This window comes from Hydractinia symbiolongicarpus, chromosome 4 (genome assembly GCF_029227915.1).
Source record: "Hydractinia symbiolongicarpus strain clone_291-10 chromosome 4, HSymV2.1, whole genome shotgun sequence".
Classification (NCBI taxonomy): domain Eukaryota; kingdom Metazoa; phylum Cnidaria; class Hydrozoa; order Anthoathecata; family Hydractiniidae; genus Hydractinia; species Hydractinia symbiolongicarpus.
This window is the reverse complement of record NC_079878.1, coordinates 20,481,089-20,495,834: the sequence shown is the minus strand read 5'-3', so window position 1 is coordinate 20,495,834 and position 14,746 is coordinate 20,481,089. Positions and strand designations below refer to the sequence as shown.

At 31.7% G+C, this 14,746-nt stretch overlaps 1 protein-coding gene across 1 annotated transcript in view; it reads right to left on the bottom strand.

The window, feature by feature from the left end:
- LOC130641742 (low-density lipoprotein receptor-related protein 1-like) overlaps positions 1–3,795 on the bottom strand; it is a 45,621-nt gene extending 41,826 nt beyond the window's left edge. Inside the window, exons 1-8 of the mRNA XM_057448682.1 lie at positions 3,637–3,795; positions 3,373–3,495; positions 3,136–3,264; positions 2,904–3,026; positions 2,664–2,798; positions 1,703–1,843; positions 800–925; positions 573–686 (exon numbers count right to left, since the gene is read on the bottom strand). Of these exons, the coding sequence (XP_057304665.1) occupies positions 573–686; positions 800–925; positions 1,703–1,843; positions 2,664–2,798; positions 2,904–3,026; positions 3,136–3,264; positions 3,373–3,495; positions 3,637–3,697 (952 nt within the window). The 5' untranslated portion in view covers positions 3,698–3,795. The remainder of the gene's footprint in view (positions 1–572; positions 687–799; positions 926–1,702; positions 1,844–2,663; positions 2,799–2,903; positions 3,027–3,135; positions 3,265–3,372; positions 3,496–3,636) is intronic.
- Positions 3,796–14,746: the final 10,951 nt, after the last annotated feature.

Here is a 14,746-nt window from a genome sequence, read left to right as displayed (position 1 = left end):
AACATGAAAACCTTAGTTATCGTAATATTCACTTTCTAACATTTATTGATTAGTAATTGTGTGCAAAAAATATAAAAAAAATAAAATCACATATAAGTTGTAATGAAAGCAGAGAAGGATGCAAAAAAAACTATTTTTAGCTTATTTTGGGTTATTTTTGGTTCGTTACCTAGCACCCAGACTTTTTCGGGAATATGAGACCAAATGAAATATGTAAATAATGGTCTGTACTAACGTTAGAGAAAAAATTAATTATAATTTTTAGAGAAAAACTCAAGAAACTTTTGGGCCAAAAATGGTGCTATTATGAATTATTATGAATCACCTAGAATGTATTAAAAAGTAACTTTGTGCATTAAATCAAAAAAACTAATGACTGGATCCAGATAAAAGCTATACGTTTGGACGGATCCTAATTTATAGGTCACTTCGCTATCGCGTGTGACCAAAAATAGTTATTAAGCAGCTACAATACATATCTGACGACATTAAATTTTCATGGCCCTATTGTAAGTTCTCCTACCTTCTACGTCTGTGATTCTGTTAACAAATCATCAAAAAATGCTACTTACCATGACAAGAACCATTTTCTGACACTTTAAATCCATCGTTGCATATACAAGCACCAATGCCAGATGGTTGCTTCTGGCATTTTACAGCACAATTCGCATCACATTTAGATAATGCTAAGAATAAAAATAATTGTCTTGACGTAAGATGTTTTTTGTAAGATGTTTTTTTATTCTTTTTGAAAAAAAAGTTTTTTCATAAGCCAATTGAGATGTCAACAACTACTTACCACATTTTGGGCCTTCATCACTTCCATCCGGGCATTCTTTCTTTTGGTTACACAATTTTCTCATACTTATACACGTCAATGTGCCATTGCAGTGAAACTCATTCTCCTTGCACTTCACTTTTGAAGCTAAAAAAGGGTGGGGTATTAAGACACAATGTTTTAGCCTTTTTTTAGTATCTTTTGTTGGTTGGCGACAGCAGCATACTTGTCATACAGTGATATTTGTTTGGTCAAAATAAATAAAAACGTAAATAAATAGTATATAAAATTAATAGGATATAAAATAAATAGTATATAATTAATATCACATGGGAGATTGAGTTTATGATTTAAATTTATGATTGTACTTTTGCAATTATTTATTCGTTTCTGAGTGTTAAAGGAAACACATTCATTTTTGTAACAGAGGATGTCTTAAAGTCAATCATATTTTTTATCAGTTTCTGCTGTTTACACATTCATATTATCTTGCACTCGTTTGATGTTAGATTTTTTCTTAATTTAAAAAAACTCTGTTCAATATGCCAAGAACAGCTGATTCATTAAAGTGGTTAAAAGGTTACATTTTTTTCCTTGTCCTTATCTTTTTGCTAAAATAATTAAATAAATTGAGTAAAAAAAAAACAAAAAAGTCAGTGATAATCTTTGAGATAGCAATATGCCCAACATTTGTAGCAAAAGATTTTTGTCTGCCAATTCTGTAGTCATTAATAAACAACCATGCTTGCAATCATAACTTAAAATTTGACTTTAGAAGTTGTTCAACTTATTCTCTGTGTAAAACATTCAGAAATGTAGCATCACCTTACAAACAAATTAACCCCATTCATGAGCCCAATTGGTCTCTTAGTAGACAAAGCAGTGGATAAGGTTAAAAAAAGAGCTCAGTAAACTCTGTCCTACCACATTCTGACAGTAGTTCATCTGATGAAGATTTTCCATCCACTCCATCCAAGCAGTCGTCTCGATCATCACAAAGGAAACTTTGTGGTATGCATATATTATTCTTACATTGATGTTCAGTATCAGAGCAATGCCTGCGTGCTAAAATTAGAATCAATATTTTAATTATTTTGAACATAGAGAATTTAGCAGAAACACACGATTTGGTTAAATACTTTTCTTTTTCTTTCTTAGTAAATTTTGGGTTGATCAATTTAAACCCTGTATAAAGTACAATGTAACATGACAATTCTAATATAATACATATTGTTTTGTCTATCTATACCGAGAAATATTACCTGATGTAAAAAAGTATAGACTAAGCTTGCAAAATTACCCTTGGTTGCCTAATCAAGGGTAATATTTCTTTAAGAGATAGATAAAACAGTTTATATTGTATTTATTAACTGATGGCTACTTTGCTTGGGTTTGTAGAAACCAGGATTATCTTCTACAGATTTACTTTTGACAAGGTTGCAAAAACCAGGTTTTGTAAAAAAAGGAAATAAATTTGAATTTTATAGTTTCAGAAAACCAAACATACAGATATTTTTTAACTGCTTAAGTTTATTCTTCATCAGAAGAAAAATCCATCACACAAATTTGATGCCATTTTTCTTGTTGTTCATTGTGCTGATGAAGGTTATGTTGAAAACGCAGTTATGTGTGCACCATCGAACATGGATCAAAAATTATCAAAAATTCTTAACGATGGCACAGATATAGTGTACAACGTCTTTTTAAACTGATTAGGTCAGACATGTGTTCTTTTTAAAGCCATATGTGTATAAACGGAATATGTATAAACCAGTTAATAATAATTTAATACAAAAAATGCACTCTAAAAATTATTTTTTGTGGGCATGTATCTACAAACATTAACAATTTGTGTTGACTAGAAATGGAAATAAATATTACTCACTGCAATTTGCATATTCATCAGAGCCATCTGCACAGTCTTTCATACCATCACAAACCCAGTTTTTGTTGATGCACTGGCCATCTTTACATTTAAAATAATTTGGTGCACAAACTAAATCAGGCTTTAGATAGGAATCTGAAAAGTAATTAACACGAAAATAACACTTGCACAAAATTTACAGAAACAAAAAAAAACTATACCAAACTATTTACAATGAGGAAATAAATAAAGAAATCTCACTGGAGCAATTTCTTTCATCCCAACCATCTCCACAGTCATTATCTCCATCACACAACCATAGCTTTGAGATACAACTCTTGGATGATGGACAATCAATCATTCCAATTGGACATGATGTTTTATCTAAGGAAAACACAGTTAAAAAAAGCTGCGATGGCTAATACATAGAGGACAACAATCAACTTGAGGTTTCAGATTCAAAATGTTTAAGGTTGAACATTCTTCAACTTACTACACTCCTTCTCGTCACTGCCATCTTTGCAATCTGATTCTCTGTCACATCTCCAACGAAGTGGAATACATTGAGGATCTGCATTATCTTTACATGTGAAAGTGTTCTTTGGGTTGCAAGATGATTTTTCTATAAAAGAACAAAAAGGTTATTTGCAAAAATGAAAAAGACTTTGGGTTTGTTTAAGGTATTTTATTGTGAAACCGACCAGTTGAAGTATTTTTACTAACAACACACCTTTTTTACAATTAAGTTCATCGGATTTATCTCTGCAATCATTATATTCATCACACTTCCATTTCATAGGAATACAATCTCCATTTGCACATTTGAAGTCTTTTTCTGTACATTTTTGTTCAACTGGAACACAATAAATTGAGAAAAAATAAATGCAACTTTCATAATCGTACTCTTTGTATATTATTATTAACATAGCTAAAGCGGTGTTTAATAATAAAAAGTTACAGAGTTGTTAGTAAAAAGGTTGTGTTTAGTAAATACCTGTTTGTGTAAGTGAGACAATATTAAATAGAACTGCAACGAATAGCAGAATGGCATTCATTGTTGAAAGGTAACCTCCACTCAAAAGCAATACCACGTTTAGTAAAATCTAATGGTTAAGTTGGTCATTCTCCAAGTAACTTTTTGTTAGTATTACTGCTAAGGTTATATAATATAAAAGGTTAATAAGATTAATATTGTGAGTGAAATGTTGTTTCTTGTGCACATTTTCTTGTATACACATGCACACCTGTATACATATGTAGATATACAAACTCAGCCCTTAAAATTTGCATCAGCATTCGGCACTGGGGACGTAAATTGCCAATGTAAAATACAGATAGGGTAGTCGCGTTGGCAAAAAAATTGCCAATGTAGTTTTGTTGTGAAATTTTTGAAACACAACAATGGCGAAAGTTTTTGCCAGCTGAAAATGCAATGCCGACGCAAATTGAAATTTTGTATCTCACATTGGCAGTTTTATTGCTGGCATAAGAAAATTCTAATTATAAGGCCTGAAACTAGATAATAGATAAATGTTAGCAAATGCAAAGCATGCGATTAAAAATCAAAATCATATATGTTCTTCTATGTTTCATTTATACTGTGTTTACACTGAGCATACTCTTGCGTTTTCATCCAAGAATTCTGTTTTCGTACAAAAATACTAAAATCAGAGATCAAAGATTATTAACTTTTTTTTTCATATTGTCATGTGTTTATATAGTCATAGAAAATCATTAATAATTATCGCTTATAAACTCTGTTCATGTCTAATATGATTTCCTAAAAATACTGTTTTTATGTGGTTACACGAAGTAAAAATAAGTAAAAACAGAGAAACGGCATAAAAAAAACGTTTTTAGGTTAGATTCTGTTTTCCAATTAATCTGTTTCCATCAGAATTTAACCACCAAAAAATAATTTTTTGAAGATTGTATGTAAACGCTATCCAGAAATATTTTATTTTTAGTAACATGACTAATGAAAACGGAAAAATTTGCATTAATGTAAACGTTAGTATTATTTAGTGCGTAAAATAAAAATATTACAATTAGATATGTTTAATAAAAATACCGAACACCATATAGGTGCCTGGTGATCAAACAAATGCAAACTACAAAAACACCCATGTTTATTTACTGAACACGGAAGTTTTAACATTTTTACTTTATCGTTAAGCAAATAAAATTTGCTAAGCAGACATATAATTCCTATTTGTAAATAAATAAAGTGAGTGAAAAGAAACTGAATTATTATTTTTAATAATAAATTTACTTTCCATTTTTTGCTTAAGAGCATTACCATTACGATTTGATAACAACAAAATTAAGCCAAACATAGTTAATTTCTGTACACAAGCTTTGATAAATTTCTAACAAAAACTATTAAGTAGGTGGTTTAGATGACAATCACAATTAATCTTACAGCACATAGCATGCAGGGAAATTTATACCTAAAAGGAATCTAAGCTGATAAATAATGTTGATTTTATGTTGCATAGCTGAAAAAGTTTTTTAACAAATCTTTTAATTTTGACTAAGATCTTTTTCTTTTCAAGATAATCTTGTTTAAATTTACATTTAATTTTTCTGCATAAACTATTGTCAAAGTTTTTCACCTGTAAAATTACATTGAAATACTGCCACTGAAAATACTTTACTGGGCTCCTTACAATTTTAAATATGCTTACCTGCTGATCAACAAATGTTTTCTACACACTGACAAGCTAGAAAACAGGGTGGTAAAAGCGCATCTAGTCAAATTTGTTCGGAATCAGAAATATATCCATATGGCACAGGCAACTAAATTAGTTGTTCTACAAGTGGTAAAGATTGACTATTCTTTAAATATTACATCGAAAAGACAACCCAGCGCTTTTGTAGTTTTGTAAGAGATTTAAAAGATAATAGATGGTATACAAAAAATGAAATACGAAAAAGCATTTTAAAGATTTTTTTCTGCAAGCTTATGAGGTTGATACTTTCACACTTTTGAGGTAATAAATATTCAGCTTGCCCTTTTTATGATAATAGGTTATTTTATCTATCGCCAAAAGCAGGTCATGCCAAGCAGTTACGAATAATAAAAGCAATATATTTTTATCAACTTTGCTGAATGGCATATTCTTAAGGAATGAATTATTGTTTCTAGTTGTGATGTTATTAGACAAAGAAGAACAAAAACAGGGTAGTTAACAGTTCATGTTTGACAAGACTGGATAACATGCATTGAGTAAAGTTTCCATATCAGCACCAGAGTCAATAATCACATATATAATAAGCATGGTAGCTATCAGCATTTCGCCATTTTGAAAGTTTAAAGGAGCATTCAACAGTAAATTTCAGCATTAAATTTTGTTTCTATGAAGCTTTATGTTCTTATATGAGAAATATTATATTAAAGAAAAACTTGTGATGTTATTAGACAAAGAAGAACAAAAACAGGGTAGTTAACAGTTCATGTTTGACAAGACTGGATAACATGCATTGAGTAAAGTTTCCATATCAGCACCAGAGTCAATAATCACATATATAATAAGCATGGTAGCTATCAGCATTTCGCCATTTTGAAAGTTTAAAGGAGCATTCAACAGTAAATTTCAGCATTAAATTTTGTTTCTATGAAGCTTTATGTTCTTATATGAGAAATATTATATTAAAGAAAAACTTGTATCAAAGATATGCGTCTTAGTTAAAATGAAAAAAAATAAACAAAATGTATGTACGGAAGATTCTTTCTCATGTTTTTATAATTTTATTATCCATTCTCATCTTACCAATCATAGTGTGCATAATAAAATAGGCGGCAGTAGTGGGAAGGACAAAGTTTCATGTGTGTTATTAATTGTATTTTTAATTTTTTTCACATATTTTGTGGGCACCTGTTGTTTGAAAGTAGCGAATATAAAAAAGAAAAGAAAGAATGAATATCATTCAAACTAAATTGTTACATTTTTTACTGTTTTTTAACAGCATTTATCAATTTATTCCTGGGCACTGGCTTGTGAAATACATGTCAATAACTCGTAAACATGATACCCGCTATATTTTTCTTTTACCAGAAGCAAATCATTTCAATATTCTCAATGTGATTGCAAAGATATAAATAGATTAGAATAACATTCAACACAAAAGAAAAATTTATCTCCAGAATCGTGTTTTAGAGAGAGTGAGGAGATCTTTATAACGCAGACAAGTGAATTTTCATTCAATGTTTTTAGACTTATAAATCATTTTTCAGAAGTGATATTGGTTTGTTTGTTTGTTCAGAAGCAGGAGAGCTTGAAAGTTACGACTCCGTCACAAGGCAATTGAGGTTCTCCCTCGTTCTGGCTATCATATATAGCTTACGTTGGTGCGCACTTTCCCGCAGTTGAGTTGAACATAACGCGAATCAGTTTAGTCTGGCTCTTCGGAGTGTAAGGTCCCTGTGGCATGGTTCCAAATGGGACTGCTGATTAGATCGTAAATCAACAAAACGCCAGGGCTTAAAGTGTTAGCATGTAATCTCAATGGCACCTTCAACTCACTATTGAACATAGAAAAATTACGAACAAAGAAAATAACACTATAAAAACAGTGCTTTTCAATAAATCTAACACAACATAAAAGCATATTGGCCGCAAGTGCATTCTCCGCCAGTTTCTCGTTTAATTATATCGTTTGCCTTTCGAGCATGCTAGCGAGTACAGTAGCAAAAATGTGAGAGTATTTTTGACATACTCGTACGAGCATTATACTTGTCGCGTACTCGTGGAATACCCACGGAAGAAATTACTCATACCTGTAGTTTAATACTTGTGTATAGTTATGTTTATATATGAAGTTTTTTTATCATTGCACTCTTAAACCTTTGACTTGATTACCTATTCAGATGATTCAATCCATCAGATGAATCAGATGAAGCTAGCTTATAAAATGGATGAATATATTCAATTTCTGTTGTACTGGGCTATAGTTGGGCACCACACATACCTGATTGGCTCCTATTGGGCTTCTATTGAGACCAAAAGTATTGAAAAAATAATTAGTTCACTGAAAATTAATAAGGCTACAGGCTTGGACAGAATTGGTTCCCGACTGCTAAAAACAGGTTTGCCAGTTTTAAATATTTATTTATCTTTTTATTAAATCTTTATTTACTGGTTATTTAAATCTGAAAGACTACAAGGGTCTCACCTATTTTTAATAAAACAGATCCTACAAATTATCAGCCATTCTGCCAATTCCTATTAAGTTTTTGAAAAGTTAGTGCTTGAGCAAATTATTCATTTTATTTCTGAGCACAACTTCCCACATTACAGACAGTCCGGATTTCAAAAGCTCGTTTTCGCAAAAATTTTTAGATAGATAGATAGACATCAACGGTCCACACATGGAGCCATCTCCTCAATTTACCTCCTATGGCTTAGGTTAACCCGGGGCTATGGTAACATTCACTCGCCCATGTTGAATCGCCGTCAAGAGGAATCGAACCCCGGTCTCACGCCCAGAGTTTGAGAGCTATAACCACTAATCTACTGTGCCACAAATCGAATCTTACTTAACTCTTTGAAACGACACAAGATTAGATCTGCTTCATGAAGATACTTTCGGACAGCCACATGGATCTGTGTCTCCCCCCACCTCCCCCGCTTTTTTTTTATATATTGATGACTTAAAATCTGTCATCAGCCCTTGTCTCGCAGGTTGAGTTGGAACATTAGCAAGTCAACCTCTGGCTGAATAATAACAAAAGGACTATTAATACAGACAAAACTGAATCCATCTTTTTCAGCAACCACAGCCAGTTAAAAAAAGTTGAGAGCAAAACTATCAAATTTGGGTATTCCTTTGAAGAGGAGCAAAAAAGTTAAATATCTTGGGGTAATATTTGATCAAAAAATGCAATGGAAAGGGCACATAAATAGAAAAATACTAATTAAATATTTAAAAATTAAAACCATTGCATCTTGTTAAATACCTAACAAAAAAACTCCTAATTAATACACAAATGGATTAAAGAGGGATAATATGTGATTTAAAAAAGCTTTTCTATCACTGTTCTTCATTCTTGAATTTTTAAAATGCGATCTAAAAAAGCATTTCTATCGCCGCTTTTCGTTTATAAACTTTAAAAATGCGATATAAAAAAGCATTTCTATCACCGTTCTTTGTTCTTAAAATTTCAAAATGCGATCTCAAAAAGCTTTTCTATTGCCGCATTTTGTTTTTACACTTTTAAAATGGGATCTCAAAAAGCTTTTCTATCAGCGTTCTTCGTTCTTAAATTTTTAAAAATGCGATCTAAAAAAGCATTTCTATCGCTGCATTTCATTCTTAAATTTTTAAAATGCGATCTAACGAAGCTTTTCTATCGCCGTTCTTTGTTCTTAAATTTTTTTTCATCCCAATATTTTTTATTTTAAGGTTACTGTAGAGGAAAAAACCCACTTTCTGAGAATATTTTTTCTTATTTTTTTTGTTACTGAATGGTTGATGAAATACTTATTTAATGGTGTCATTTTCATGAGATGTTAATTTTCCTAAAAAAAATACAATGAAACAAACACACACCATTTTTTTTCACTGTCAGTTTTAAAATGGTTTCTTTTACTGAACGTGTGGTCTCAGACTTCCCATTTTTGCACCATTACATTCAGCATAAATTAAAATCAAAAAGTTTCATTCATCGTTCAAGATGGCGTACCGATTGGACGTATCTTGGTCTGTTCGTTTGCTTTTGACGATTATATTTTGTTGCATTGTTTGGAAAAGGAGTCATTGTAGCACAGATGTTTACAATAATGTAGGAATATCACTAACACAAGATTATGTTAAAACGATGTGGAATTTACAGTACACAAGTAAACATAAAAAGTTACGAACAAACGATCGCTTTTTGGTGATTATTCTTTTACTTTCTGGAGATATCGAAACTTAACCTGGACCCGAAGGAAGATTGCCGGAGCTATCTAAATTACTTGGTCAGAGAGGTCTAAAAGTTTTCCACCAAAATGTAAGAGGATTACTTGTAAATATAGATGGAGTAAAAACTTTGTTATGTGATTTTAAAGGGATTGATATTCTTACATTATCAGAAACACACATAAACACTGATACATTCAACGAAAATTGTGAACTTTACCGTTTGCCGGGGTACACATTTATAAATCGCAACAGAAAGAAGGGTACTTGTGGTGGCGTCGGAATGTATATTTCTGAAAGAGTAAAGTGGGTACGTAGAGAAGACCTAGAAAACGAGAAAGTTGAATGTATTTGGATTGAAATTTACACAAGTCGGGACCATCTACCAAAGTTGACAACTATCGTCCAATTTCGATTCTACCAATTGCCTCAAAAATCCTTGAACGAGCTGTACATACACAATTGATGGAATACCTGGAGAAAAATAATTTGCTTTCTGAGCAACAGTTCGGATATCGACATAAGAGATCAACTGATATTGCAGCTACAGTATTCCTCGACAGCATTCGTACTGAAATTGATTGTGGAAATTTAGTTGGAGCAACCTTTATAGATTTGTCTAAAGCCTTCGACACAGTGGGCCACAGTATTCTGCTATCAAAGCTACCATCTTTTGGCATTCACGACAATGAGTTAAAATGGTTCACCGACTACCTTTTCAATCGGAAACAACAAGTCCTTTATAAAAATTCGAAATCCAACGTTTCAAATATAACATGCGGTGTTCCACAAGGCTCCATTTTAGGACCCTTGTTGTTTTTGATTTACTTCAACGATTTTAAATCAGCCCTACGTAAGAGTAAAACAGAAATTTGCTGATGACACCGTGTTGTATGTTGCACACAAGTCCGTACAGGATATTGAAAATGCTTTAAATGATGAACTTAAAAATATATCGACATATCTCGCAAATAACGATCTAGTTATAAATTTGAAAAAGGGTAAAACAGAGGTGATGTTATTTGGTAGTGGGAAAAAATTGTCATCTGTACCACACAAACCGAATATTAAATTTGGTACAGTTGATATCAACGTAACGAAGCGCTACAACTATCTTGGTTCTACAATTGATCCAACTCTAACTCTATCAGATAACTTCAACATAGCATATAAAAAAGCTTCTTCTCGTTTACGTCTGTTACCAAATCTGAGAAAGAACATGGACAATAATACTGCCACATCAATTTACAACACTATGATTATACCACTGGTAGTTTTCAACAGTATCATAAATTTGAACTTCTCAAGAACCGAAATAAATAAATTGAATTCTCTGGACAGCCGTGCAAAACAGATAACCAAAAACGCAAACATCAAATCAACTTACACTGTTATTTTGCGACATGCTTGTAAAACGGTTAAGAAATGCATTGCTGGTGAAACATGTAGTAACATGACAGAATACTTTGAAGTAAATTCTCACTCCAAATGCACGAGAAACCAAAACTGTTTGCTGAAGATTCCAAAAATCAAATTGGAAGTAACACGAGGCAGTTTTCGTTATATGGGAGCGAAAATATATAACAGTTTGCCACTAGATATACGAAAAGCGACAACTGTGAATGATTTCAATCAAAAGATCAAAGATTTCGTATTTTAGATTATTATTTACCCAATATTTTTACGGTGGTTCTTAATTTCTTTTTATCAACAGCTCTCTATTTTTTGGTCTCGTATTAGTTTTCAACATTTTATTTTTTCTCACATTCGTTTCAATCTATCTAACTATTTATTTTGAAGAACATATTATGTTATATAACATGTGCGCAGACTTATCATTTATAGTTTAAATTTACCCTTCTCTCTCACTTTTGTTTGGATTATAGTCTGTTTGGGTATGTTTTTATCTTCTCTGTCTATTATATAAATATTTTTCTTTTGAATAGTTTTCCACTTTTTACCATATCTATAGTAATTTTAGAGCATATTTTATATATAATTTATTTTTTTTAATCATTATTTTTATATTTTAAACAGGACACATATTTATAGCAGTTTTTTAAAACTGAAATGTACATATCCTGTATAAATATTTTGATAAATAAAATAAAAATAAAAAGGTTCCCAGATTTTTTTTCCTAATAACGTCCTTATGAAATTATTTGTAATTGTATATAATTATTTAAAAAAATGCATATTTTTTCTTTCTGTCGTCATAATTCGCTAATCAGTAAACAGGCATTTTTCAAAAAAATAAATTTTTTGGCTGCAATGGGCCATGCAGAATTTTCATTTAGATTAAATTTGATGGAAACATTTAATTAGTTTGGATTAAAACAAAGAAAGATAAAGTTTGAAAAAATGAAATAATTGTTTATAATAAAAACAAGCAAAGAAATGGAATTATATGACGCTGTGGTTTATATTTTTAGCCTATAAAAAATTCAATTATTCTCAATGCAAAATTAAAACATTACAGCTAGTTTAGCTCTGGCTAGTTATTCTGACGAACGGGTTTTCATGTGATGCTGATTAAGCTAATCAAAGGCCCGATATATACAGCTACAGATTATTTGTTATTACAGCAGTCATTATGAACATATATACTGTAAGCATTCTGTTTATACGGTAATTTTAAGACTAGGTCATTTAAGGATATCTTTCTTTTCTGGCTTCAAATCTTTAATCTGTTTTAAATAATATTGGATAATCTTTGACAATTGGTGGGATTCATATTTTAAATTGTATTTTTCTGTTTCTTTTAGGTTTGACCATGAGAAGTTCATCCGTAACCCTATCCAAAAGTGAGCACGAAACAATGTCACACAACAACGCATCTGCATGCAGAATATCAGTTTTAGTGATATAGTTATAATTTTAAAAGTTGTGAAAGGCTGCGTGAGCGTTAAATACTGCAAGCAAATCTTGTGAGACTTGTCAGTCTGCTGCAAGAGGTAAAGGACGATGTCACCATTTTTTGTCACACACACAGCAGGGGAGGTTTTTGACCTTAAAGTAAGTACAATCTCACCTTACTTCAACGGCCTATTTTTCTTCCACGTTCTCCAGATTATAATTTTATTTAGCTAGCTAGCTAGCTACCTAACTATCTAATTGCTATGTCCTCATTTATTTGATCCTACCCAATGTCCAGAGCGGTCAAAGATCAGCAAAGCGTGGGTTTCTTCGGTTACCATTTTTAATTTGCTCGGATATCGATCTTTCCGGCTAGGTTCGCAAATTCCATGTATTCTCGTCCCCCCAAAGCCCTTTGTTTTTGTCAAAGAGCTTTGGGCAAAAAAAACCGAGATCTTGACTCTCCTCGATAATAAAGGCTGATTCAATTATAGAGATATAATCATTATATCTCTATAATTCAATACAACGCGCCTCCCCCACCGTTCATCTAAAGTATGCTCGCTCACAAATATTCATCATTTTTGCCTATTCTTCCGGGTTGTCATGTGCTTTTTACATCCTCACCTACTGAGAGAACGAGAAGCCAGCCTTCGTAACTGTAATAATAAATCCGCTTTTTATATTTTCACATGAGAAAATAAAAAAAATACTTTTTCAAAGAGAAGCACACGCAAAAACACTTCTTAATTTTTCATTTACTAAAGGACGGACGTTTAATATGCAACCAAAAGAATCGATAATATCTGTTTTTACCCACGGAATGTGTTTTTAACTTTATAAGTTTTGTACAAAAAGCGTGACTATGTATTATCATCTTTGTCCCCAGGGTCTCTTTGACCCTGAGCCGTTACTACAGAACGGAAAATGCCTTGTAAATGAGGTGGTTGCAGAACACGCTAATAGAGACTTCCAAAGCAGATAGTCAAGAGGCATACTTCAGGCCTTTAAGGGAGGAAATAAAACAACTTGGAATCTAACCCAAAGTTTGGTCATGTGTCAGCTGATGTCAGCACTTCCACAAACAAAACAAACAAGTGTTTGCATAATTGTGCTGCCATTTTGAACTATTTAAATATTCGAACCTAAATTTTGTTGACAATTAGCTTACCCATGTTGGATTAATTTTTACTACTTAAGATTTCATGTGCGATTTGAACTAGTCAAATTTTAATCCAAGCTGCAATGGTAGATAAGCCCCACAAGACAAAAGCTCTATTTTTCCAAATCATATAATTTATCCTTTTATTAAAAACACTCGTTTTTAGAAATCTGATAGTGTACACCACGCGCTAACTAATAACCACAGTTCACACGACGAAAATCAACAAATAATAGTAGCTACGTCTTCTTGATAAAAAGCAAAACAACTTTCCCGAGATATACAACCACAAAATATCTTCTGCGTCTGCACAACACGTTAATTTTATTTGGTTTGTTAACTAAAACACTTTAAGCTTGTCACATGTCAAGGGCTAAGTCATTACCATTATTTGCTTATGTGAAAAATTACAAAAATTAATTAACACCCTCGATCGTAGATCCTTAAAAAACAAATCGCATGTTATCAGTTTGTCGCTTTAGAACATTTTGAACGGGATGATACTTTGTTGTATTCTTTCCGAAAATATAATAAAATAACTAAAAATACAACGGGAAGAGTAAAAATAGTAAACTGAAAATAGGAATGATTGCTTCGTACTTTGGTCACATCACCTTCAGAACAGATGGAGAGTTGATTACCCACAACAAAAGGCAATCATGAATATATCACCACTTTAATCTGGATGTATTAATTATGACAATTATAGATAACAAACACTTTTCCCATATCTCTTTCGAAGTTGTTTCAAAAAACGTTTTATATTGCATAATATATATGGTATTGTATAAGAATGAAAATATATAAAGAAGTACGGACTTCCCACGAAATTAAAGATTGTCAAATAACTCTGGAACAGTCGCCGTTACAATGCCACTGTTTTTACCGAGTCAAATTTGGGTAAATTTGAGAGTTTTTAATCATAATTTACCAATTGAGAGTATTTAAGGACATCTCAAACGCAATGCGAGAAGTAAAAAAAAATTAACCATGCATCAATTAGATGTATTTTAAAAATAACAAAAAAACAATATTACAGAATAAACCAGAATGCTTATCTAAAATGGAATTTAAAGAGAAAGTTATTAAGAAAACTACTTTTCTTTTAGAGCAGACTTAGAAGTTTTGAGGTGTGGCAGCCCTAAACAAAGTTAAACAAGAGATGTTGCAAAACAATCACAAA